This window comes from Miscanthus floridulus, chromosome 3, assembly GCF_019320115.1.
Source record: "Miscanthus floridulus cultivar M001 chromosome 3, ASM1932011v1, whole genome shotgun sequence".
Taxonomy (NCBI): domain Eukaryota; kingdom Viridiplantae; phylum Streptophyta; class Magnoliopsida; order Poales; family Poaceae; genus Miscanthus; species Miscanthus floridulus.
In genome coordinates this window covers 130,929,101-130,955,019 of record NC_089582.1, presented here as the reverse complement: position 1 = coordinate 130,955,019, position 25,919 = coordinate 130,929,101, and the positions used below count along the sequence as shown (strand labels likewise).

At 47.7% G+C, this 25,919-nt stretch overlaps 3 protein-coding genes and 1 pseudogene across 5 annotated transcripts; 3 read left to right on the top strand and 1 right to left on the bottom strand.

The window, feature by feature from the left end:
- Positions 1-3,525: 3,525 nt before the first annotated feature.
- Positions 3,526-6,935, top strand: LOC136546959 (equilibrative nucleotide transporter 3-like). Of its 2 annotated transcripts, XM_066538914.1 has the most exons (10): positions 3,526-3,605; positions 3,747-3,809; positions 3,901-4,005; positions 4,365-4,520; positions 4,589-4,732; positions 5,675-5,780; positions 5,874-6,049; positions 6,129-6,286; positions 6,404-6,662; positions 6,749-6,935. In XM_066538914.1, the coding sequence occupies exons 1-10, from the start codon at positions 3,573-3,575 to the stop codon at positions 6,854-6,856; spliced, it is 1,308 nt and encodes a 435-aa protein (XP_066395011.1). In that variant the 5' UTR covers positions 3,526-3,572; the 3' UTR covers positions 6,857-6,935. The 2 variants fall into 2 exon arrangements, with proteins under 2 accessions (XP_066395011.1, XP_066395013.1); XM_066538916.1 differs by lacking the exon at positions 3,526-3,605 and having other exon boundaries at positions 3,768-3,809; positions 3,881-4,005; positions 6,749-6,933.
- Positions 6,936-13,495: 6,560 nt separating this feature from the next.
- On the top strand, positions 13,496-16,082 carry LOC136546958 (equilibrative nucleotide transporter 3-like; annotated as a pseudogene).
- Positions 16,083-17,558: 1,476 nt separating this feature from the next.
- Positions 17,559-21,560, top strand: LOC136546957 (equilibrative nucleotide transporter 3-like). The gene is made up of 9 exons (XM_066538913.1): positions 17,559-17,917; positions 18,810-18,875; positions 18,986-19,090; positions 19,432-19,587; positions 19,685-19,828; positions 19,922-20,027; positions 20,470-20,645; positions 20,750-20,910; positions 21,021-21,560. The coding sequence occupies exons 2-9, from the start codon at positions 18,840-18,842 to the stop codon at positions 21,385-21,387; spliced, it is 1,251 nt and encodes a 416-aa protein (XP_066395010.1). The 5' UTR covers positions 17,559-17,917; positions 18,810-18,839; the 3' UTR covers positions 21,388-21,560.
- A 334-nt stretch (positions 21,561-21,894) lies between these two features.
- Positions 21,895-23,586, bottom strand: LOC136546956 (F-box/FBD/LRR-repeat protein At1g51370-like). Of its 2 annotated transcripts, XM_066538912.1 has the most exons (4): positions 23,527-23,586; positions 22,384-23,286; positions 22,140-22,274; positions 21,895-22,016 (listed from the first exon to the last, which is right to left on the bottom strand). In XM_066538912.1, exons 2-4 carry the CDS (start codon positions 23,254-23,256, stop codon positions 21,984-21,986), a joined length of 1,041 nt encoding a protein of 346 aa, XP_066395009.1. In that variant the 5' UTR covers positions 23,257-23,286; positions 23,527-23,586; the 3' UTR covers positions 21,895-21,983. The 2 variants fall into 2 exon arrangements, with proteins under 2 accessions (XP_066395009.1, XP_066395008.1); XM_066538911.1 differs by lacking the exon at positions 23,527-23,586 and having other exon boundaries at positions 22,384-23,459.
- Positions 23,587-25,919: the final 2,333 nt, after the last annotated feature.

The window sequence follows — 25,919 nt, the reverse complement described above, 5'->3', positions numbered from 1 at the left end:
TTGGATGCCAAAGCTTTAAACGTGGGGGCGGTTACTGACGATTCGAAAGCAGTAGGAAGTTATTCAAGCTCGTGGTGGGCTGCGCCGGCCACGGGGAGCAGCCCAGCCGTGGGATTGAGATTGGGCGGCTGAGATCGTACGATGTGCATTGATGGGAGATTTTTTTTTTGAGGAATCATTTATAGGAGATTTTTCGTCTGTATATATATAGAAATCATTTATGGGCGATTCAGTGGTGAGCTACGCGTGATCTGGACCGTGTTAAATCTGAATTGAACGGTGGTAGACTAAAGAGTTTCCCCGTTTGAATCCGTTTCTTGTGGGATTGTACCAAAAGCCCAGTCCATGAAACATCACGGTCTTGCCTACTAGAGCCGATGGGTCTGGGCCTTCCAAAAAACCCTACACGCCAGCCCAAGCTTCTCTGCCTCCCGGCTTCACTGAATGGCAAGCACCGGCGACGGTACATGGCGACCCGATCACAATCCCACGGCCAACCGCTACTATATAACACGGAGTAGGGACTTCACGCAGTATACCTTTTAGAATCTGCTACGGGTGTTAGGTTCCACCTACTAAAATTTAGTTTCTGTCACATCGAATGTATGGACACATGCATAAAGTATTAAATGTAGACTAATTATAAAACTAATTGCACAGATTGAGACTAATTTACGATACGAATCTATTAAGACTAATTAGACTCATGTTTAGTCTTTCTAATTAGTACTTAAATACCTGATGTGACATCTACTAAACTTTAGTCTCTGGAGAGATAGCCATCACACATCAATTTTGCATCATGATAATATCTCGACTCGAGGTACTTCAGAGTTGACAATGTTTTCGATGTTCTTGTTGGCAAAAAAATATTTTCGTTGTTCTTTCCGTAATTCCGTTAATGCTCAGGAGCAGGTTCGGACAGACACCGCTTTCCGAGCCTACGCGCTACCGGCCCAACAGGCCTGGTTCCCCTCTGCGTCTTCCCATCTCTCTCTCAAAAATATCTTTTACTCCGGTGCTCGCCCATCGCGTGCTGCTGCGCCTGAGCCCGCTATTGCCGTGTTCCCCGCTGCACACCCCATTTTTCTGCGCTACACATCTCCCCCTTGCAGCGTCGTGCCCCCTCCGTTGCCGCGCTGCGCTCTTTCCCCGCCACGCCCGCTCCAGCTCACTGTGCATTGCGCCCCCATTGCTGCGCACCGTGCCCCGTCCCCACGCGCGCCGAGGTGCTGCTGGGGTGCGGTAGACGCCGCCGTTCTCCACCAGAAGATCGTGGCCGTTGTCGATGTCATGGCCGCCGCGACGCACGACCTCGGCAAGGAGATGTTGCGATGAAAGCTCATGTTGCAAGCGCAAGTGTTCGAGACATTTAATAATGCATACACTAGGCTTCCAAAGTTGAATTAAAGAAGTTCAATCAAAATTTCCTCATTGGTTGTTTTCTTTCCACTTCTTTTGCAATGTTCCTTCTACACATATCTTCGTTTGCTCGCTTCCTTCTGCCCCCTCTGTTTTTTTTTTGGCTTCCCTCTTGGGCCTTCCATCTTTTGTTACTTGTTTGCTGTTTCTCCTCCTTTTTATGTGCCCAACATATTCTTCTATATTTTACAGGCCACTCATGCTAAGGGCTCTATTGTTTTCCTACTTCCTAGAGAACTCAGTCTGTGTCATCATATCCATTTTAGCGTGACTGGTACAGTGCTACCTGTTCTGTAGATCCATAGGGCCTTTGAATTGAACCAAAAGCATGCTTTGAAAGGAAGACGATCCCAAGCATGCCTCAAGGAAGACGATCCATTTGGGGATGTTCTTGATTGGTCGTGGCTCACTAGCAAAGGGTGGTGACTTTCCTGGTGACCATTTATCGACATTTCTGTGTATTGCCCAACTGGATCTGTTTTTCAAAATTACGTGCAAGCCTAGCTTTGTGTATCACGTCATTTTGCCAATCAGCAGCTATTATTGAAATGACGTGGCCGGTTAGAATGCTCATCTATTTTTGTTCGTCTTTTTGAAACTAGCTTTGTGTATCACGTCATTTTGCCAATCAGCAGCTATTCTTGAAATGACGTGGCCGGTTAGAATGCTCATCTATTTTTGTTCGTCTTTTTGAAACCTTGGAACTGGCTCAGTACAACACTACAATAGCAGCTGAACATTATTCAGTCTGTTGTTGCCGAATACCGACTGTTATCTTCATTTCATTGTCATGTGTCCTGTAAATAATGTTTTCGCATTCCCCTAGTACTGTGTAAAAATTGGTTGTGTATTATTTGAAGTGAAAACTGAAACAGTTCTGTCGTGGACAACTTCTGAAGCTTCAAGCTAACCAGATTTGAAAATTTAAAATTTTGCAAATATTTCTGAAGCCAATCAGTAAGCTCTAGCAGCAGACTAGATGACACCGGGAAGTCTTGAAGGAGATCTGCTTGACCAGTAGCAGAGCTCAAAGAGAAATTGCAGCACTGGTAAACAGCTTTCCTTCAGGGCATGGCGGCACCTGCAGTGCCTCCCTCCCTCCCTCATCCTGTTCACCTTCTCGGCGGTACCACACCACCACCGGGGTGCACGGTCGAATGCTTGATGCAACTGATGTTGATGCTCCCTTCTCTCCTCGTCCCCAGGTCTCACCTGGCCCGCCAGAGCAGCTGGGGAACACGACCTACTCTGGTCCTGGATTCCCACAGCATCCTCTCCCCTTCCCTCCTTGTGTAACTCTTTGAAATTTTACCTCATGTGCAGTATCGATGAAAACGGATCAGATATGGACGGATATCACTGATATTACATTTGTTTTCATATTTTTTGTCGGATTCGGATTCTAATACGGATAGTGTCAGCCATGCCGGATAGGATACGAATGGATGTCGACATCATAAATATGCGATTTTAGTATTCGGATACGGATACGGTATCGGATGTTGAATATCCGGACTCGGATACGGACAAATCTGAACCCCTCTAAACGGATTCGGTCTCGAATACGGTCGGAAAATATCCATACCGTTTTCATCCCTAATGTGCAGTGCTTGGCAATAGAAGCTCAATTACATGTAGTTTCAGTTTCAAATTGAGCTTCCCTTACATTCTACAGATGCCAATGGAAGCTCCATGATGTATATGGTGTGAGATTAAGGCCACCTGAATCAAGAAGGCTGATTACAAGCTCAAAGGGACTAGGACACCAGAGAATGTGTAATCTATGCACCATCATCACAGCAGAAAGAAATGCAGCTTGCACTTCTTGCTGAACAGGTCAGGTTTTTTTTTAAGATAACTGAACAGGTCAGGATACACATTGCCATGATTCTTTAATTAGCAACATGGTTCCTGGCTCTGTTCAGCGACTGTGATCCCAGCTCGTGGTGGTAACACGCGGACTCAGGAGACATATAATATTTCCACGTGACCCTAGGCGTGTAGACATCAACTTCTTAGATCACCCCTAAGCTTTCACAGAAAGTGACCTTTCTTTCTTTTATTTTGCCCCCCCCCCCCCCCCCCCCCCCCCCCCCCCTCAGTTTCGGTCTCTTCGTCTGTTTGTTCCTTTGGTGTTTCCTTTTGGTTCCATGGCAGGCTCTTCGTCATACAGTGTTCTCCCTGTAAGTACTTTCAGTTTCCCAAATTACACAGTTCAATTTCTTGCTCAATACAGATGGTATGCCGTATGCAGCTCTGGTACCACCAGTTTTGACTCTTGACACTCTTTCTGGCTTTCTGCCCCTTGTTTTCTTGATCTGTAGGGCTATCAGAGTGAACTGACCATGGACAACGATGATGAACAAATTGGAGTTGCTAAAACTCAGGTTTACCCTTGTTGCCCTTACTGAAGATATGCGTTAGTATTTTCATAAGCTAAATATATTGTTGGCTGAAGGATAGGAGTGCTGATTGTAGGGGAAGTATTGGGGCATTTTTATCTGCTGGCTTCTCGGAAATGGATGTCTATTTGGGTTCAATGGGATGCTTACAATTGAAGATTACTACGTGTACCTCTTCCCGGTATGAATGTCTACATGACTATTATTTCCATGTGTTTTCCATGTACCTTGATTTGGCCCTTGTTTAGTTCTCCAAAAGTGCACTATGCAAAAAGAAGATTTCCCGTCACATCAAACTTGTGGTACATGCATGGAGTACTAAATGTAGACGAAATAAAAAACTAATTGCACAGTTTGCTTTAACTTTGCGAGACGAATCTTTTGAGCCTAATTAGTCAATGTTTGGACAATAATTCACAAATACAAACGAAATGCTACAGTGGAGAATCGTGCACTATGCAATGCAAACTTTGCCGAACTAAACGCGCCCTTCCTGGTAAAAAGGCACGCATTAACTGATTTGATGCCTTCTGAATGCAGAAGTACCATCCAACAAGAATTATTACTCTCACCTATCAGCCCTTTGTTCTCGCCACAACCGCCATATTCACGTATCACGAGGCAAAGGTCAATACTAGGGTGCGCAACTTGGCAGGATACATGCTATTCTTCTTGAGCTCATTTGGAGTGATCATTGTAAGCCCTGCTAATTACTGCCTACAAACACATAAATGATCTTCACTTATTTGCTCTTGCTCTGGTAGCTGGATGTTTTGTCTTCAGGAAGTGGTGGAATTGCCCCATTCATTAGTGTCTGTATCATTGCTGCTGCTTTTGGCGTAGCAGACGGTCATGTTCAAGGCGGAATGACTGGTGATCTGTCCCTGATGTGCCCAGAATTCGTCCAGGTGCAGTTTTATATAATCACCGTTGCAACAACAATTTTCAGGAAACATTTGTTCAGAATTTGTTTAATATTAAGAGTTAAATGCACAAGAGGTCCATTAGTTAGGTCCATTAACTTTCAAAGTAGCTTTTTGAGTCCATAAACTCTGTATGCCGTATCAATTAGGTCCATATCCCTTCATGTGTGCTTCTCATGCTGACATAGCCTGATGACTTATCTATCTGAAACAAATATTGACCGTTCATTTCGTCAAACACGTTGTGGGCGTGCAAGCACGCGTCGGGCGACCGAGCAGGCACGTCGTGTCCACGCGGGGGCGTGAGCAAGGCTCGGCTGCGGCCAGCCATGCGGGCGCGCGAGCAGGCACCGCCACCGCCACCGCCACCGTCTCACGGCTCACGGGGCTCACATGAGCCCGTTCCAATTCCAGGTGCTGACATCACCAGTCGAGCGCCTTCGACGTACTCGTCCACGCGCCATATCCTGCTATAGTGCCTCGTCTTCTCCACAGCTCCCGGCACCGACCTTCTGCTAGGTCGTCGATGACCCGCATGGCATGTCAGGTGCGCTCGGGTCCCGCGCGGTGTGCCGGGTGTGCCATAAGCGTGGCCCACGCACTCGCGGTGGCGGCGGCGATGCCTACTCGCACGCCCGCGTGGCCGCGGCGGGCGCCTGCTTGGGCGCCCACAACATGTTTGACAAAATGAAGGTCAATAGTTGCTTGAGATGGACAAGCCAGCAGACCGCATCAGCATGAGAAGTCCACGTGGAGGGATATGGACCTATGTGATACGGTGTACAAAGTTTATGTACTCAAAAAACCACTTTGAAAGTTGGTGGATCTAACCGAAACCTCCTCACAAGTTAATGGACCTCTAGTGCATTTAACTCTGATATCAACTTACTACTACACTGTTCGGTATGTTTGGATCTGGATTTTCAGTCCTTCTTTGCCGGCATAGCTGCATCAGGTGCAATAACCGCAGCATTAAGGTTCTTCACAAAAGCGGCTTTTGAGAATTCCAGAGATGGCCTGCGGAAAGGAGCTAGTATGTGGCAACAATCAGATTTGCATTTACCTCATGATTTATAATAAAACCTACCATTACTGATACATATGGATGAAACTAAATTGATTGCAGTGCTGTTCTCTTCGATCTCATGCTTCTTTGAGCTTCTATGCGTTCTACTTTATACTTTGGTATTCCCCAAGTTGCCAATTGTGAAATTCTACCGTTCAAAAGCTGCCTCTGAGGGGTCTCAGACAGTCACAGCTGACCTTGCTGCTGGAGGCATCAAAAGCCTGCCAAATCCATTGGTACCCACATGACTGATAGAAAATCTTGTTTCAGCTGAAATGCAACCTCATGATGCTGAATTTCTCGCCGATTGGTCAGGCTGAGGAAGATCGTGTGGTTGAACGGTTGAGCAACAAGCAGTTGCTGCATCAGAACATGGACTATGCTCTGGACATGTTCCTGATCTATGTCCTGACACTGTCGATTTTCCCAGGGTTTTTGGCTGAAGACACTGGATCGCACAGCTTGGGTTCTTGGTAATAATCCTACTTTAATTTTTTTATTTATCAAGTTGACTATATTCACCTCATCTGTAACTGCAAAAAACATATGTCGTCTAGGTGAGTCATCATTACTTCCTTTTGACAATTCAGGTACGTGCTTGTTTTGATTGCGAGCTTTAACGTGTCTGACCTGATCGGAAGATACCTGCCTCTGATCGAGCAAATCAAGCTGACATCCAGGACGGGGCTACTAATCGCAGTCATCACTAGATTCCTGCTCGTCCCCGCGTTCTACTTCACAGCAAAGTACGGTGACCAGGGCTGGATGATCATGTTAACGTCACTCCTTGGACTGAGCAACGGCCATCTCACCGTCTCCGTCCTCACCGAGGCACCCAAAGGCTATAAGGTTGGTGTATGAACATTTAAAACCGCCATTGTTGTTTGTAACAGAGTTTGCTCGGGTTTATCACATTGCCGGTGTTTTGGCTGCAGGGACCAGAACAAAATGCTCTGGGGAACCTGCTAGTGCTTTTCCTCTTGGCAGGCATATTTGTTGGCGCTGTTTCTGATTGGTTGTGGCTCATAGGCAAAGGGTGGTGACCAAACTTATTTTACCCAGGTGTATTTATGCAAGCGAGTGATCATGCAATTAATAACTCATTTCAATAGTTTTCAGAAAAAATAAGTGTATTTTTATCATAATCAATATGAATGAATTATTCACTTGCTATGCAGTTGTCATAGTGTTGAATAGCTCAATTTTTCGAGGATTGAATAACATTGAACATCGGGAGTTGTAGACCTTTTTTTAATTTAGTCCTTTTTTGAAATATTTTTAAAAGTTAGACCCATCGGAGAAAGGTTTGCAGTTGCCATGACCTTTGGCACCAGGTTACACATTTACACATCTCGGTGTAGAGCTACTTGGCGCTGAGGTGGCTGATGAGGCAGCTGACGTGGCAGGGGGTGGGCTTCGTGGGTGTTGGGTTGATCATAAGCAGCTAGGTGTGAAAACACCAGGTGAAGGTGGGTTGTACAACAGCGCAAGGATACGCAGAACCTGCTCTGAAAAGAGTTAGGCCCCGTTAGCTTCTGCTGGAATGAGCCGAGGAAGAATTCCTGGCCGGAATCATTAGTAAATTTGTATAAGTTTTTATTTGCCGGAATTATTTCTGGTGCATACTGTCCTAAACGAACGGGCCCTTACTGTGGTTATCCAGTCATCAGGAACTTGGGTAAGGAACTCTGTCAAGTTGACCCAGATCTGCCAACCGATGAAAACCCTGCTCAGGTGCACTGTAGAATACTAGCAAGTTGCAATAGGCAAGACAATTAAACAAATCACGCATTATAACTTCAGAAGACATTCAGACGTAGGATTCCTTGCACGCCACAGTTTTGTCCACCTCGGCTCGGCACCCTCGAGGCCTTACAGGCAGGCACACCGTTCAGGAGGCCGACCGCGCCACGGACTAACGGACAAAGCAGACTGGGCTTACACTAGCATCATGAGGTTGCATGCATTTCTTCAGAATCTGAGCTACTTCGTGCAACCTTCGCATGCATACACATATCATAATCACTTCATGCAACCAGTTTACATGCATAGACATATCACAATAAGTTGAGGCTTTTACATGTATGCCATTAAGAAAGTTTGTAATTACACAGAAGCCATTAAAAAAGGTGACAACACACAGGTGTCACTGCTCTAAACTTCTTTGTCTTACACGTAATTCCGTCCTTGTTCTGTTTGTTTTTCGCCGTTTAGCAGCTCTTACAGGTGGGACCGGCCAGTGAAATTGTCCATGTTGCCCTTGGGCGGTGGCCGTCCATCCTCTGCCTGCCTGCCCCGCTTGCGCGGCGCGTCTGCTCTAGGGGAGATCCGCCAGAGATTGAGGAGAGGGACGGAGGCGTTGGGGCCGGGGAGCGGCGGCGGCGAGGGATGGACGGCCACGGCGGCGGGGCGGGGGCGGGGCCAGGGGCCGGCAAGCTGACGCCAACGCTGTCCTTGCTGCTGCGCTCGCCCACGGTGCCAACTGCTCCTCGTTTCCAGGCCGTGGTTGTCGAGGACCCGGAGCCCGACGACAAGAAGGCCTAGGCGCACCCCAAGGCCCCGCCGCACCACTTCCACCCCGGCGGCCCCGACCACCCGCTGCTCGTCCTCGTGCTCCCGCTCGCCTTCCTGCTCCTGCTCCTGTTCCTCCGCGGCGGCGGCGACGGCCACCACCTCGCCCTCCTCGCGTCGTCCACGGCCGCCGCCGCCGAGGGTGCAGGGCGGTGCCGGGGTCGGGAGCGTGGGGCCAGGCCGCCAGGGTCACCTTGACAAAGCCAGCGACGAGCGCACGGGGCAGCGTCTGAAGCCAGTCGTCGCGGCCGATGTCCGGCGGCAGCGCGCTCATGACGTGCTCGAGCAAATGCTCCTTGTTGTAGACCGCCGCCGACACGCCGTTGTGGCCGTCGAACACCTGGCGCGCCAGATCCAAGCAGCGGAGCGGCGTTAGATGGTGGAGCCGGTGGTGCGCACCCATTGCAGTGCCACACTTTCTCGTCCACAGCCCATAGGCGCGCGCTACTGCTCGTAGCTGCTGGCCCATGCGCCTCCGTTGCCGTCACTAGGCGGCAGGCCCAGTCTGCGTCCTCCACCCGCCCGCGGCTGCCGGTTGCCCGAGGTCCCGGCTGTGCGTGACGCGGAGGCACTCCGAGCAGGGCGGATCTACTTCGTGTTTCCCACCACCAAGCGCCGCCGCGGGTTTTGCCGTGTGGAGCTCGCCGCGCTCGGCGTCAGGGCCTCCTCTGCGCTCTCCTCCCGAGGCGCGGCCGCCGGGCCCAGTAGGCGGAGGCGCGGTGCCGTAACGCCCTTGTCTTTATGCCGTGGCCAGAGGAGGATGAGCAGAAGAGACCGAGAGACAAGAAAACTAACGTGGCAGTGAATCGTAGTCAACACGATCTCCACCGTTCAAGGGCAACATGGACAATTTCACTGGCCGGTCCCACCTGTAAGGGCTACCAAACGGCAAAAAACAAACAGAACAAGGACAGAATGACGTGTAAGGCAAAGAAGTTTAGAGCAGTGGCACCTGTGTACGGTCACGTTTTTTAATGTCTTCTGTGTAATTACAAACTTTCTTAATGGCATACATGTAAAAACCTCCAATAAGTTCAACATGACAAGCAGATCATAAACATGTTAGATACACTCCATAAACATATCACAATCATGTAACCACATCACAGAAAGACGTCCATGATTTTTAAGATTACATGCAGATCTCATACACATTCCACATGTCTGCACATGAAGTCGGGCCCTCCTGAGAGGAATGTAACTCTGGTCATACTACATAACCTGGAACCCCTCATGGGTTTAAGGTCGAAGGAGGTCGAGGTCCTGAAAAAAGGAACATGACATGTTAAGCCCTCTTTGGCACAGCTCATCCAAAACGGCTTCACCGGTGAAGCCAAAGCCGGTGAAGCCAGAAAAACTGGTTTTTTTTCGGCTTCTAGTTCATTTTAACCCCGGCTTACAAAACGGCTTCACGCTACAGTGCCTCGATTTGCGCAAAATAGATGAAGCCGAAGCCGACATAAGCCGTGCCAAAGAGGCCCTTAATCTCGACTATGAAGTTTTTCATGTCCTACAACAGGAAATACAAGGTCTACTAGAATCATAGATGCGTGTGTAGTAGGTATAGATGCTCATTTGCAATAGGATGACAATATAGAAACATTAGTCGAAGCAGCATTATTTTATGAAATGTATTGGAAATTCATGTTGGAATCTACAACATGACCTTTTGTGAAACAGGTTTTGGTCACATGAACAACATGTCTAGTGAAGACAAATATAAGCTATACAGAATGTACTCCCAAAATCTCTACTACTAAAAAGACAACAGGAATCATCTGTACTCCCTTTCGGCGTGCCCCCTGACTTCAGTGTGCCTCCCCTATACCGCACCCCCTCCCCGCTACCTGTCCACTAAGCCAGCAGACCTCAACCTTGCCATCGCCCTACGCCCTTCGCCTCTCGCAACTGCTACCTCGCCCTCGCCCTCGCCCCTCGACACTTGCCTCTCGCATCCTGCTCCGTCGCCTGGACCCACTCGACATCGACACCGCGGAGGAGTGATAGCATCGCCCGGCTAAATAGGCGCCCGGGGGGCTTTCCACAGGGGCGAGAAGACACAGCTCTCTCGCCAGTACTGGCTACCACCCTGACCCTATTCACCGTTTTCATTTGAAATGGTAATGTTCAACCCAACTAAATTCTTTTCAACGTGTTGGTTTGTCTTTGATGTGTCTGTTTCCTTCCAGGAGGCTTAAAAATCCATTGCCCATTGCTTAGAGACTTAGATGATTAGATCTGTGTTTAACTAGAATGTGCTAGAGGACTGAAATGTCCTGGAGAACTCCATTGTATGGTTCACTGAAAGTCTGAAATGGACAGTATTACGTGCCATGCATGCTGTGTTCTCCTGGTTGTAGTTTGGTGTCTCCTTTTTAAAAAAAATTGCTCTGGGCAGTGGACATGCATACAGTATAAACTTAAGCCTAATTTGGCGGTCAATAAAATTGTTTCATGGCAGATGCACATCATCACTGGCACTGTGAAAAGTAATTAGTCGCAGTGGGAAATTAATCTATCTATCTGCAGTGTGCGTGAAGGGCAGGCCTGGTGCAGCGGTGAGAGCTGTCTCACCGGGTTACCAGGTCGTGGGTTTGAAGCAGCCTCTCCGCAGATTTTACGGAGAAAGGCTTACCTCTGTTTTTTCCTTCCCCAGACCCCACCCATGTGGGAGGCTCCGATACTAGGTCTGCCCTTTTTTATTTGCTGTGTGCGTGGGGAGCACTACAAGAGCACCATGCAATTTGCATTTGCTCTCCTCGAATGAGAGGTTCGTTCAGCCTTCCTGACCGGTCGACTGTGTATACGATGATTATGGTAAGGACAGCTCCAACAAGGGATGAAATCTGTGTTTCTCTAGATTGTGCTATTCACTACAGTACTAAAGATGAAGGAGATGTGGGATTCTTTAGTAGTGTGGGATTGCTGGAGGGTGTGGGATTCTTTAGCAGCGAGGAATCCTATGCATGTTTGAAGCGATCCAAAAATTCATCTACTGTACTAACCAAGAACTCCTCTGAGTTTGTTCCTGCACCCAGTTGTGAAGCTATATTCAGGCTACAGTACTTGCAAATATGTACTTATAGCATCTCATATGGTTCTCTTACTTCTCTGTACACACAAATATCAGACCACAGTGAAACCCTGTTCCAGGGACACTGGGACAGTGCCATAATGGCAACTGAAGTTTTGTAAGTAGATGTTCTATAGTACATGAGGATTCACACAGGTCAAAATCAAATATATGCAGGCTACAAATATATCTATGTTAAAACATTACCAAATCGAGACCAATGGTAGTCTTTTAGGATTTAGAGGGTATTGTCTTTTGTAGCTTCATCTTTTCCATACCTTAGAAGGATCCATTGAACTCCTGGAGTTCAAATCCCCCCCACCCTTTTTAGAAACAGGAGGGGTAGCCCCTACTGGTTAATATATATATTTAAAAAAGGGAAGAAGGTGTGTCCAAGTAACTGAATTTATGAGACAAAAAAGGAGACAAAGAAGATAAAAAAATATCACAATTGGTGCTCTAGCCATTCTTCTGTAAAAAGGAAATATTTCTTCTTCGCTCTATGGATAACCATGTAAGACATAATCTGCTGCTGATCTCTCTCTCTTGCTGCAGCAGAGTTGGCATTTGGTCACCTCGGTTGTCTAGTCTCTACTGCTGTAGCAGTATGGCAATAGGCCACCTCTAGTACATTAGTTGGTAGCTATTACATCAGTCATGTCTTGGTAGTGGGCTGATCAAAGCTTTGAACCGCTAGTACTAGGAGTAGTTGGTATATCTTAGGAGTAGGTAGTTGGTGTACTCACCAACAACTATGTACCTGATAGAGGTACTAGCACTTATATATATCACACCTAAGACAATGCAAAAGAGCAGTTCAGTTTGCCACATCCAGAAGCAGAGCTTTCGGCCAGCGCTGGACTTGTGCTGTGTGTGTGAGCTGTTCTCAATATCTTCTTCTACCTCTAGCCATAGTGAGTGAGTGTGCTGGTAAGCTTACTGCTTACCTGTGCAGGGCGGCCGAGGGACCAACAAACCAGAGCGAACTCTTTCTTGAAGAAAACCCAACAATTTGATATAGTCGGCAGAATCCCTTGAAATATGAGATCATTCCTTGCGACCCAAATGCTCCAGCTCATTAGTATGATAATTTCCATGTAGAAAGGGACTCCCAATGTTGTTTGAAACGTTCAAGAGTGACAAAAGGTTCAACCACAGTGTCAATGCTGAGGTTAAGTCTTGAGCCAACAAGCTTGTGCAAAGTCACACTTCAAGAAGCGGTGTTCCAAGGTTTCCTCAGAAGGTTGGGTGCATAGGACACAATCATAAGTGGGGAGCTCCATGCTCTTTCTTCTGAGAAGTTCTCTCCAAGGACCCATTTAAAGTGGAATGAACTGCAGTAACATGAGCTCTCTATTATCTTGAACTCTCTACATCACATGCCATAAACCTTTTTCTCTGCCCATGCTCTACGTGCCCCATCACCGGCTCCCTGATGGACCCAGCGGGGCTGCGCATGGATCCGGGTCCCGTCGGATCGGGGATGTGCCATTGCGCAAGGTCGGTGGGCCCACCCACGCTCTGCTCTCGGTTCTTGCTCTGGGGCTTCGGGGGATGCGCTGACACGGTTTTTGTGCATTGGTCGGGAGGAGGAGGGTGCAGCGGTGGCGTAGCAGCAGAGGGGAGAGCATCGCGGTTGGCGAGCGCTGGATTGGGAGGTGAGGTCACCACATTCCCTAGTGCTGATTGATATATACCAAAAATCCGTTGGCATGTGCTCTAGGCAACACGGAAACTTACTCTGTTCTGCTTGCGTGGATTATGCACCATACAATTATGCAACGATTGGTGAGCATGGGTTGCCATGTACTAATGGGAATGCAATAGTTGTCCATGCATTGATTCAAAGATCCTTGAAAAAAATAGTACAATGATTCAACGAACTATATTTGTTTTATCCCCAGGCCCGAGACTCAAAATGTTAAAATACTTCCCACTTGCCACTGAACAATGGGTATGTGTCTTTGTTATCACCAAATTTTCTTGCCCAGCGTCATGTGTGGATGTGATTGTGATCCCTATGTGCTAGCGTCAACTTATGAAGTAGGCATCTGTATAATACTTCCATCGTGATCCCATCTGTATTTTCTGTTGGTTCATCTAACCCCATCTTAGTCTTCCCCTGGGTGCAGCCTCTTCTTGTTATTACCTTTCCTAGTCTGCTCTTTATTTCCTTTGCCCCTGCAAACTTCCTGGTCGTCTGCCTATATATGCTTCTCTTGCTTTTCCAGGTTGATTCACAGCTCGTCATCTTAGAGTGCCATCACATAAGTACTCTTTGTGTTCCAAGTGATTCGGCATATCTTTGTGTGATCTTTTCCTCTCATGTTTGTTTTCGATCTATAGGGCCATCAAAGTGACTACAAAACATGGCATACGAGAAAGAAGACCCTGCACTTTCAAACCAGGTTTTTGTTAGCTCTCCTCTGTGAAATGGTCCTTGTAACCTTGTCACTCAATATATTTTGGTTTCTGTAACAATGGTACACTAATCACAGGGAAAACATTGGGGCATTTTCATCTGCTGGCTTCTGGGGAATGGATGCCTCTTTGGGTTCAACAGCATGCTTACTATTGAAGATTACTACACATACCTCTTCCCGGTACGATATGCATACTGTGTTGTTGTTCTCTACTTAGTTCTCCAACTGTGTTGAAACTACTGATATAAAATGATGTACTGTTTTATGCTTTCTGAATTCAGAAGTATCACCCCACTAGAGTTGTCACACTTACATATCAACCATTCGTCCTCGCCACAACTGCCGTATTCACGTATCATGAGGCAAAGGTCAACACTAGGTTGCGCAATTTGGCGGGGTACACACTATTCTTCTTGAGCTCATTTGCAGCAATCATTGTAAGTATGACTAATTGCATTGAGACGTTCTTGTTTGAATAGTTAATCCACTATTCATATCTCACATTTTCACTGATCTTTTCTTAAACATTGCAGCTGGATATTGCAACTTCAGGAAGAGGTGGAATTGCCCCCTTCGTTGGCATATGTATCATTGCTGCTGCTTTTGGGGTTGCTGATGGTCATGTTCAAGGTGGGATGACGGGTGATCTCTCTCTGATGTGCCCAGAGTTCATCCAGATATCACTTAACAAGATTTTTTTTCTTGGAAAGATTCAAGAAACACATTTTGAAGTGTAGATTGACTTATAGGTTGATCCATTTTATTATTTTCAGTCCTTCTTTGCTGGATTGGCTGCATCAGGAGCGATAACCTCTGCGCTGAGGCTTGTAACTAAAGCAGCTTTCGAGAGTTCCCGAGATGGACTTCGCAAAGGAGCTAGTATGTTGAAACAACTGTTGATAAAATTACATTTGCATCTGTTTACTTCATCTGATATATTTACTTGGGCTACAATTTATGCAGTGCTCTTCTCCTCAATATCATGCTTTTTTGAGCTGCTATGTGTCCTGCTATATGCCTTCGTCTTTCCCAAGCTGCCAATTGTTTAGTTCTATCGTTCAAAGGCAGCTTCAGAGGGATCTTTGACAGTAGCTGCTGATCTTGCTGCTGGTGGCGTGGAAAATAGCCAAAATCCAATGGTATCTTTTTTTTTTAACTCGCAGCAAGTTTCTTATAATTGCATATGATCTTTCGCAGCTAATTTTTTCATGACTTTTTCAGTCTGAGGAAGACCCTTCATGTGTGGAGCGTTTGAGCACAAAGCAACTGCTACTACAGAACATAGACTATGCACTGGACATGTTCCTGATCTATATATTGACTCTGACCATCTTCCCGGGTTTTTTAGCTGAAGATACTGGATCACACAGCTTGGGATCTTGGTAACTATCTGAACTTCTGTAGTTTACTTTAGCAAACAAAAGGATCCACTCACGCCATGTCACATCATTATGCAGGTATGCACTCATCTTGATTGCAAGCTATAACGTGTGGGATCTGATTGGAAGGTACGTACCCCTGATTGAGCAAATCAAGCTGAGGTCTCGGAAGGGGCTTCTAATTGCTGTTGTTTCACGGTTACTACTCGTTCCTGCATTCTACTACACTGCAAAGTATGGCGATCAGGGCTGGATGATCATGCTAACGTTGTTCCTCGGTTTGAGCAATGGCTATCTCACCGTGTCCTCACTGAGGCACCCAAAGGGTACAAGGTTAGCGTATAAATGCTTTGAGCTCAGCATGAGAGAATCACTGTTGTCATTTTGCAACATCTGATCGAGTTGTGTACACGATGGTGCCTGCAGGGACCAGAACAAAACGCTTTGGTTAACTTGCTTGTGCTTTGCCTCCTGGGTGGCTTCTTCTGCGGGGCCGTTCTTGACTGGGTGTGGCTCATAGGCAAAGGGTGGTGATCAGATGGTGTAGCACAAGCTCTTCCTGTCCTTGGAGTCTGATGTGTGGTTGCAATCAAGCGCCTAGCAGCATTTGGTTCATCTTGTGCCGAAGGTTTCGATTCCAATCGCACTGACTGTATTTCTCAGGACTTCAGGTTTAGCTTACAGCTCTTTTTGGGCCAAGAAGGGGTGGGAACAAGAACTAATGGAAAGGGAAAAGGCACGCTGGGTCTGGACTGAATTGTACAATTTTGTGAATATATAATACTGTGTACCAATTTGTATATATTTTTTTCCTCCAGTTCTGTAGAGCAAAAGTTGCAAATGTTCCACAAATGCAAAGAGAGGCTTGAAACTGAATACACAGGCTATCTTTTGATGGGAAAGATATTCTACCTGATTGAAGAGCGGTTCTGCTCAAATTATATGGCAAAAAAAAACCACCCATAATTGAAGGTATCTGATACAGTCATGCACATCTACATGTTGTCAGCATCGTTGACTACGGAAAGCGTGCAGGAAAAGCTGCGAGTTGGAAGCAAACGGATGACATATATTGCCCTGTTCGTCATGGCTGATAAACCATGGCTGAAAGTATTATTGGTTGATTTGTTGTGAGTGAAAAATAATGTTCGTTGGCTGAAAAAGTACGGCTTATAAGCCAAACGAACATGGCCGGCAAAGAAGAGAGGACAAGATGAGAACCCTAGGTCCTGTTTGGATTAAGGAGCTAATAGATAGCTATTAATAATTAGCTCCTCGATCCAAACAAGTCTATCTAATAATTTAGCTAATTGTTAGTTGAATACCCAATTAATAATTATTTCATTAGTTAGACCAAACTAGCTCGTAGTAACTAATATTAGCCATTAATTATTAGTTAGCTAATTATTAGTAGCTAATGGATCAAACAGGCTTCTTACAACACGTTCGCTTATTTGTTTCAGCTAAGGCTTATCAGTCAGCCAACAGTGTTTTTCTCTCATAGCAAACCAGCATTAGCCGGGCTTATCAGCCCAGAAACCAACCAGCGAACTTTAGTCATGTGAACTAAGTGCACGAATAAGCTACTAGTACAAACAAAACCAACTACTTTTTTTTAGAAAGAAAGAAAGAAAGAAATGCTAGCACGCTTTCAAAAGAAAAAATGTACTAGCAAGTTGAGGGAGTGGATCCCAGTTTTCCAATGATGAGTGAGACGGCGGGTGGCTGAGGTTGAGATTAGCGGATTCCCGTCCCATGACGGCCGATGTCGCTGTCCCCTCGACATTTTAGGTCAAATCGAGCTGGGAGCCTTTTCACTTTGGGCGATTATTCTCCCTGTGCAGCGACCAGCGATGCCACGAGCTGTTTGAGCTTGCGCTCGGAAGAATGGATATCTTGCTTCAGAGAAAACAGAGTGCCTTTTATTGAGCTGCACGCTGTTGTATATGGCACCATCCCTTTGCAGAATGGAGGCAAATGATAGAGCTAGCAGTGGCAGACGAGATCCACCGTGGCTTTTGAGCCGACAGCCACGGAGATGAGATCGAATTTGGCCATCTCTTGACCAGCCATCATCATCCGTTTAAAATCCGATGGAATCTAACACCATGTTTAGCACGACGATATAACCTTCTAAATTTGTATATAAATATATAAGCTGACACGGCACCATGTCAGATGTCACCCTCACGCGCCAAGGCGTCAATATTTTTTTTCCTGTCACGAGCTTTGACGCTGAGCGTGGAGACGGTGTGAACGCCGTCCCATTTCCAACCCCGCAGGCAATCAATCAGGCATCCATCGGCCCCGCCGTTCGGTGGTTGGCCATGGCGCCGCTGTTCCCACGCGCTAAGCTATCTTGAGCCGGGCCTCACCCTCACCCTCACCCTCACCCTCACCTCACGGAACAAACGCACACGTTGCCCGGAGATTCTTCTGCGTCCGCGCCTAGAATCTCAACTGCTATATAAACACCACACCGTCGGATCAAGATACCGCGCGCTCGCTTAACTAACCCGCACTCCCTCTCCCTGGGTCGCGGTCGACTGGTCGTTGCCATTCCCCGGCTTTCTCGGTGGCCACCAGCCGCTCTTGGGCGCCGCCGCCGCCGCTGCGGACGACGCCGACGACACCGATACTTGGCCCCCGCGCCGGCCGGTGAGTTGCTGCTAACCCTTCCTCCCTTTCCCGTCCCGTCCCGTCTCTCTGCCTCGGCTCTTCTCCTCTGCCTCTGTCTCTGGTGAAGGCATCGGAGTGACAGAGATGCCGCCGACGATTGGAGAGTTTCTCCTCGTGATTTCTCGGCTGCTGCCAGTCGCTAGCTAACGCGCCTGCCTGTTTGGCTTGGCTGAGTCGACCGTCGACGGAATCTTTTTTTTTCCTCGCGGGTTTCATCCGTCCATCCTCCAAGTCCAAGGGGAAGAAGATCTGCTCATCTACTGCTAATAGAAGACTAGTGTGTTCAGAGTTTAATAAAATGTTTTGTGGCGTGGAACACGACGCACGACGGCCGCCCGCGCTTGTTCTTGTTCTGGCACGGAGAAAAAGCGGTGGCCGCGTCGTATCGGATTCGCCCCGTGAATTGTTGGTCCTTCCTTCCATCCAGTTCGGTGGTTGGTAGCAACAGTGACCAGTGAGTAGCAGCGACGGGTGGCTTGCACGTCTGAAACTTCTCCTATAAACTCCAGCCCAGCTCAAGACGCATCGCATGTGGGGATGTGCCTAGTTCGCCGCCCCTTTTCGCTGAGGCTTCTTTCGTGCTCTCGTGGGGTCAGGGATATCGGGTTCCATTTTGTTTTCTTTTCCCTCCATCGGGATAAGATTAGGAAATCCTACTCCTGTAGTCTGCGTCTTTGGACAGCCAATCTGTATGTAATCATCCTAGTACTAGATATGTTACCACACGTGATTCGGAAACACTTCCTTTTTTCTAACCTGTGGACTGTGAGCTCGTTAGCTGACAGACAGCAGAATCGAAGTGTCTTTGTTCAGTTCTTTCCATTCCTGATGTCTAAATCGAAATAACGTGTCTGGATCATTTTCTTTATAGGCACACAGCAGGTGAACATATACAGTTGCCATGAGCATGGACGTAGCAGGTGCAGAGGCACCTAAGGTATCTTCGCTTCTGTTCATCTGTTCTGCGAATTCAGATACAGGTCCATGTAGCATTGTATGAGCTGCAGATTGATTTGTACTCATGAGGTTGCTTCTGAAAATTGACAGGGGAAATTCCTTGGTATACTTGTCTGCTGGCTTTTGGGAAATGGAAGCCTTTTCGCGTGGAACAGTATGCTCACCATTGAAGATTACTACTCCCATCTCTTCCCGGTACATGATTGGAATGAGTTCAGTTTCAGTGTAGCAGAGTAGCAGGCTAGCAGCAAAGTTGAAAAACATGGGGGGTGGCATCCTTGATTTGTCTTTGTTTCGTCGAATAAACTGAATGGAACCAGGATTTGATTCTATTCAGATATTCAAACAGTTAATATTGCAATGTCTCACTAGCCAATGATATTATTAATTGCATTTCTACTGATATGGTTTCTCAAACGTTCTAATTTCAGTCCATTTTTTAATGGTTACTGAGAAGATAAAGTTAGTCCCATATTCATTGCAGTATTTGTTGTATCCATACATTCAAATTTGTAACAAATATGTTATTGTTGCAGAATTACCACCCAACAAGAGTACTCACGCTATCTTACCAGCCTTTTGCCTTTGGAATAACCCTCATCATGACATACTACGAAGCAAAGATGAACACAAGATTGAGAAATCTTGCAGGGTTTTCCCTTTTCTTCCTCGGTTCCTTTGCATTGATAATTGTAAGCACATTGCCTTCACAACATTAAAGAAAAAAAAGGACAGTACAGATTAGTATACCACCATATGAGCTCATGCAATCACGTTTTGTTGCTATAGCTGGATGTTGCAACTAAAGGACATGGTGGGCTTGGAGTTTTCATTGGTGTATGCATAATTAGCGCCATATTTGGGACAGCTGATGCTAATTGTCAAGGCGCATTGGTTGGCGACCTTTCTTTAATGTGCCCAGAGTTCATTCAGGTAACATCTCACATTGTCTTTTCTCAGTCATTTATGCTGCTGTTTTCAGTCATTCAGAGTTTTCATGACTTGTATTGCACTTTGGGTTTTCAGTCCTTCATGGCAGGCTTAGCTGCATCAGGGGTTCTCACATCAGCTTTGAGATTAATTACCAAGGCAGCTTTTGAGAGCTCAAAAGATGGTCTTCGCATTGGAGCTAGTAAGTCAGAATTTTGTGAAACATTTTCAGATTTAGTTAAGTTATTTATTGGTTTAAGAAAACAAATCTTGACACTTCCAAAATAAAAGTATATGATTCTGAAGCAAACATGGGAATTTAACGGGATGCCAAAAGCGTGAGGTTATACTATGGGCGGTTTAGATCTGTGTGCATTTTAGGTATCTTTTCTTGAGAATTTATTTGCTATGTCAACTAGACCTATGGATTTGCATCTGTTTTGACCAAGGTCTTATACTTGCATTTCCTGGATTATTTTATCAGATAGGATTTAATGATCCAATGATCTCATCAACAAGATTGTTCATAACTCTCTTCTTCCCTTTGATGTGCCGTTGGGCCCTGTTCCAATCATGTCTAGAAATTTCACAGAAGATCATGATCTTTGTCTGTCAAATAACATGTCTTTCATTACTTGGTGCAGTACTGTTCTTTTCAATCACATGCCTGTTCGAGCTGGCGTGCCTCCTGCTATACACGTTCGTCTTCGCCAAACTACCCATCGTGAAGTACTACCGTGCAAAGGCAGCGGCTGAAGGTAGCAAGACTGTTGCCAGCGACCTTGCTGCTGCAGGGATCATCGCTGAACAACAGGGACAAGTATGCGTTCCCCCTGTGATAGATACCAAACAATTGTGCGTTTCGCTGCAACTTTATCATTCGAGATCCGAATGCTCATGATGTTCAGTGGGTGACTCGTGCAGATCGAGGAGGATCCACAGAAATACAAGCGTCTGACCACTAAAGAGCTGCTCATGCAGAACATCGACTACGCGATCGATATCTACCTGATATACGTCCTGACGCTGTCAATCTTCCCAGGATTTTTGTCTGAAGACACTGGAGAACACAACCTAGGATCATGGTGAAGTTTCTTGCTTTGATGCGCTCTACAAATCAGAATTCCAATCTGTTGATGTTCCTTTCGTGAACACTAAAAATGCTTGTGATTTCTGAGAAATCTTATATTTTCAGGTACGCACTTGTGCTGATTGCCATGTACAATGTGTGGGACCTGATCGGGAGGTACGTGCCGCTGATCCCGTGCTTGAAGCTAACCTCCCGGAAGGTCATGATGGCGGCTGTCTTGGCACGGTTCCTGTTCATCCCGGCGTTCTACTTCACGGCCAAATATGGCGACCAGGGGTACATGATCTTCCTAACCTCCTTCCTGGGGCTCACCAACGGGTACCTCACCGTGTGTGTGCTCATGGAGGCGCCCAACGGCTACAATGGCCCCGAGCAGAACGCGCTGGGCAACGTGCTCGTCGTCTGCCTCCTCGGCGGCCTCTTCTCAGGCGTCGTGCTCGACTGGCTCTGGCTCATTGGCAAGGGCTGGTGAGTACGTCTTCTGCACGTGGGTCCTGTGCGGGATCGATTGGGTTTTAGATCACTGTTTCCCCCTCTTGTTTTTCCTTAAAAAAGGAAAATTTCTTCTGTGTTTAGGTAGCTATACTAGTCAGTGAGAGAACACGGATACTGTAATCTGGCTACATTTGAAATTCTCTTTCAGATGCAATCACACCCTTTCTGTTCCAACTTTTGAATGTTGTATAGTATTCTGGAATGAAATATTATTGGAGTTCGTGCAGAGTTGAAGATTCCCACGGCTAATTTGATTTGGTTGAGCTGTGAGCTTGAGCACCGGGGTGTATTTTCTTAAAATATAATTTGGCTTTTGCAAAAATAATTACCCAAATCAAACTTTTGTAGGAATTTACTCGTGTCGCCAAATAAAATGGCAACATTCAAATCTCACAGTTTCAAACAACGAGGTTTAAATCTATTCGTTTCTGCACAGATTGTAACAAGAATCATAACTTCTTCATATTACCTCGATAGAGATATAAGAATTATACTGACTATTCTGGCACCAATATAGCTTGAAACGGAAAGGTGACGAGTTTTTTTTTCCACCACGGTAAAAACCGAATTTCATTACCACACATTTTTCTCTCCTGCCATTTTTGTCTGAAAAGGAAAAATGAACAGAGAACAGTTGCAACTTACAACCTACCATTAGACCATGTATATGATGCAATAGTGACAAAAAGATTGTAGATGGCCTCTTAACTATGGAGTAAGTGAAGTCACCTGGATGTACAAACTCTCCAAGTAGGGAAAACATTTCATGAATTCAATAACCACATCCAAACTAAGACGCTCAAATAATGATAAGACCTTCACACTGTGCACCACCATCTTCAAGCTAAAAAAGCCTGATCCTCCCTAGGTAAGGCACAAAGTACTAAGGTTAGAATCAAAGTCAACATAGGGACTTTGTTTGGAGAAAGAGCCTCATGAATATGAAAGTGAGAAAGCACGGTGATACTGATACCTGAATAACTGTGGTGCCAAACTCGAGTCTGGGGCTTTGATCAGATAGTGGACCCAAAACAAGCAATTTTGGCGCCGAAATCACCGATATGGTGACTCCCAAGTAATCAAAGCAAAGTAACCTTTCTAGACAGGGGGCATCCTCGATGATGACTTGTCGCAGAATCACGCGTCCATGATTAGAGCGCACGCCGATGCTTCGGAGGGTCGGGGACGCAATTTGGACGCGAGATAAGCCAATGCTGCCCTTTAGCAGCAAGCTCTGCAGGACAGGGCAGGCAGATAGCAAGGCACGTAAAGAACTCTCCGAGAATCTGACATCCGCAAGGCTCAACTGCTTGAGAACCGGAAAGTGGAGCCCGCTGGCATTGTATCCATCCGTAAAACCGCAGCCCCCGAAGCTGACAGCGCGAAGCGTTGACGAGAAGCGGTGTACAGATGCAGGCGGCGCTAAATTCGACGAATGAGGACGGCCGTAGTGGAACTCAAGCTCTTGGAGTCTGTCGAGGGCGGGGGACTCGAGCCAGCCGTCCAGGCTTGTGACGGGGAGGCCCCTGTAGTAGAGGTAGTGCTCCGGAATGGAGAAGCGGCGGCAGGGACCTTGATGCGCGGAGAGAATGCGCGAGATTACGCTTTCGGTGACGTTGTTGGCGCCGAGGGGGTAATCGGGATTGATGTCCAGATCGATGTTGAGAGGAGCGAAGCGCCAGATGTGGCGCCAGCGGGAGGAGAGCACCTGCGTGCGGGCGCTGTCGTTGGTCGGGAGAAGGGTGACGATGTCGCCGAGGATGCCGTCAGGAAGGCGGCTGATGCGGTCTTCCTCTTGTTCTTCCTCCAGTCCTCTCCTCCTCTTGGCTCCGGAGACCATCGCCATGGCTGAATGGCGGCGCGGCGGGCGGCGGGACTGAAAAATAAATCAAAATAATGTTCTAATTAATTGGCAGGAGAAAAAAATACTATTCTAACTAAAATCACTGTTGATTTTGTGAGTGCGCCAGCCAGCCCAGCCGAACGCGTGTTAGAAAACAATTGCCGGCGAGATGAACAGAGAACGCACGCAAGAACACAGAGGACACAGAGTAGTTTTGGTGTTACCAAGTGGCAACGTTTTCTGTATTAGATTGCTGAATATAAACAAACTTACATGCCTTAGTGGCTGCGAAAATCACGGCACGTTCGTGCTCACGAAGTGCCATCCCACACCGTTGGGACGTGCCGTGAAGCTAGCGCGCATGGCGAGCTGGAGCGAGTGGCTGCATGCGCACAGGCTAAACTTAGCTACTGAAACTGAAAACGCTTAAGAATAGCTACTGACGAAACTGAAAAGAAACAGCTACTATGCACAATCCGGCATCAGGCTTATCCAACAAATCACCCCCTAAGCCCTGCTGCCGGGAAGGAGCTTGGCGAGGCCAATCTTGCTCTTGAGCTCTTCGTACTTCAGGCGGCCGAGTGCTTTCGTCAGAATGTCACCTAGCTGCTCAGCTGTTCCGATGAACTGAACATTGATCAGACCTCCTTCTGCACACTCCTGGACATAGTGATACTTCACGTCGATATGCTTAGTCCGGTCATGGTGCACAGGGTTCTTGATCAAGGAGATGGCAGACTTGTTGTCCACCCTTAGTGTCGGTGCTCTGGCCTCTACGTTGAGCAAATCTGCAAGAAGCCGAGCCAACCACACACCTTGACATGTCGCGGTCGCCGCAGCGATGTACTCCGCTTCACACGACGAGAGGGCCACCACCTTCTGTTTGCTGGACTGCCAGGAAATTGGCCCATCTCCGAGGAAGTAGATTACCCCGCCGGTGCTCTTGCGATCATTGACATCACCGGCAAGGTCACTGTCGCTGAAGCCATGCAACAGCGGCAGCTCCTTCTTGTTGCCCGTCTTGTAATGAATGCCCAGCCTGACCGTCCCCGCCAGGTAGCGCAGTATGCGCTTGACGGCAGCCTGGTGTTCTTCCGTGGGAGCCTCCATGAAACGGCTCACATAGCCCACGCTGAATGAGAGATCAGGGCGGGTATGGAGCAAATACCTGAGGCCTCCGACGATACTCCTGTAGTTTGTGGCGTCGACGGGCGCAGCGGTGCTCTCCTTGAGCAGCTTGAGGCGTGGCTCCATTGGAGTCGAGGTGGGGTTGCAGCCCAGCATCCCAGCTCGCTCCAACAGCTTGAGTGCGTAGCGTTCTTGAGAGATTGTGATCCCTGAGCGAGCCTGGTGCACCTCAATACCAAGATAGTACGAGAGGGCACCAAGGTCACTCATCTGGAACCGTGCCTTCATATCATCCTTGAACGCCTAGAGCTCATCCACATCACCACCTATGATTATGAGATCATCGACATAAATGCCAACGATCAGCCTCTTCTGGCCCCTTCCGTGCGTGTACACCCCATGCTCATTCTCGCTGTGCCTGAAGCCGAGTGAGAGCAGTGTGGCGTCCAGCTTGACATTCCACGCGCGGGGAGCTTGGCGCAGCCCGTACAACGCCTTGTGAAGGCGCAGCACCTTGCCGGGGCTATGCTTGTCGATGAAGCCAGGTGGTTGAGCGACGTAGACTTCCTCCTTCAGAACTCCATTGAGGAAAGCCGATTTCACATCCATGTGATGAACCGGCCAGCTCCAGTGCGCGGCGATGGCGAGCATGAGGCGGACAGACTCGAGGCGAGCCACGGGTGTGAACACTTCTTCGAAATCCACCCCCTGGCGCTGGACGTACCCCTTTGCCACCAAACGCGCCTTGTGACGGACGATGGCGCCCCGCTGGTCACGCTTCACCTTATAGACCCACTTGAGGCCAATGGCGCGGTGACCAGCAGGAAGCTCGGTGAGGCTCCAAGTCCCGTTGCCGATGATGGCGTCCATCTCCTCCTTCATGGCACGCTGCCATTCCGGCTCATGCTCCGCCTCCTCGAACGAGCCTGGTTCCTCGGCACTGACAGCATGGACTTCATCAAAGTCAAGTGGCCGGGGTGCATACCCAGGGAGAGCTCCTTCGCCAAGGATGTTGTCGACAAGCCGGTAGCGTTGGGGTTCGGAGTCGTCCACGTCCGCGTCCAGAGCGTCGTCGAACGACGGTGGCGTCGCAAACTCGATGCCGTCCTGCGGAGAAGCCGGAGCAGCAGAGGATGCAGCACCTGGGGTGTGTTCAGACGCCGCGATGGGAGTCGGTGAGCCCGATGGAGACAGCGCAGGTGCGGGGCTTGATGGAGTTGGCGACGTCGGTGATGCAGATGGCTCCGGTGTCCTGTCGCTGACAGGCAGGACCATGTACTCAACGCTGAATGGCTCAGCGCCCTGAGCGGAGTCGATGCAGACTCCCAGTCCCAGCTCGCGTTCTCGTCAAAAACGACGTCGCGGGACACATGGACATGGTCACCAGCAGGATCATAGAGCCGGTACGCCTTGCTCCCTTGTTCGTAACCGAGCAGCACCATCGGCGTCGAACGATCAGCCAGCTTCTTGAGGTGAGGCTGAACATCTTTGACATGGCCGATACAACCGAATGTCCTCAGGTGATGGACAGACGGCTG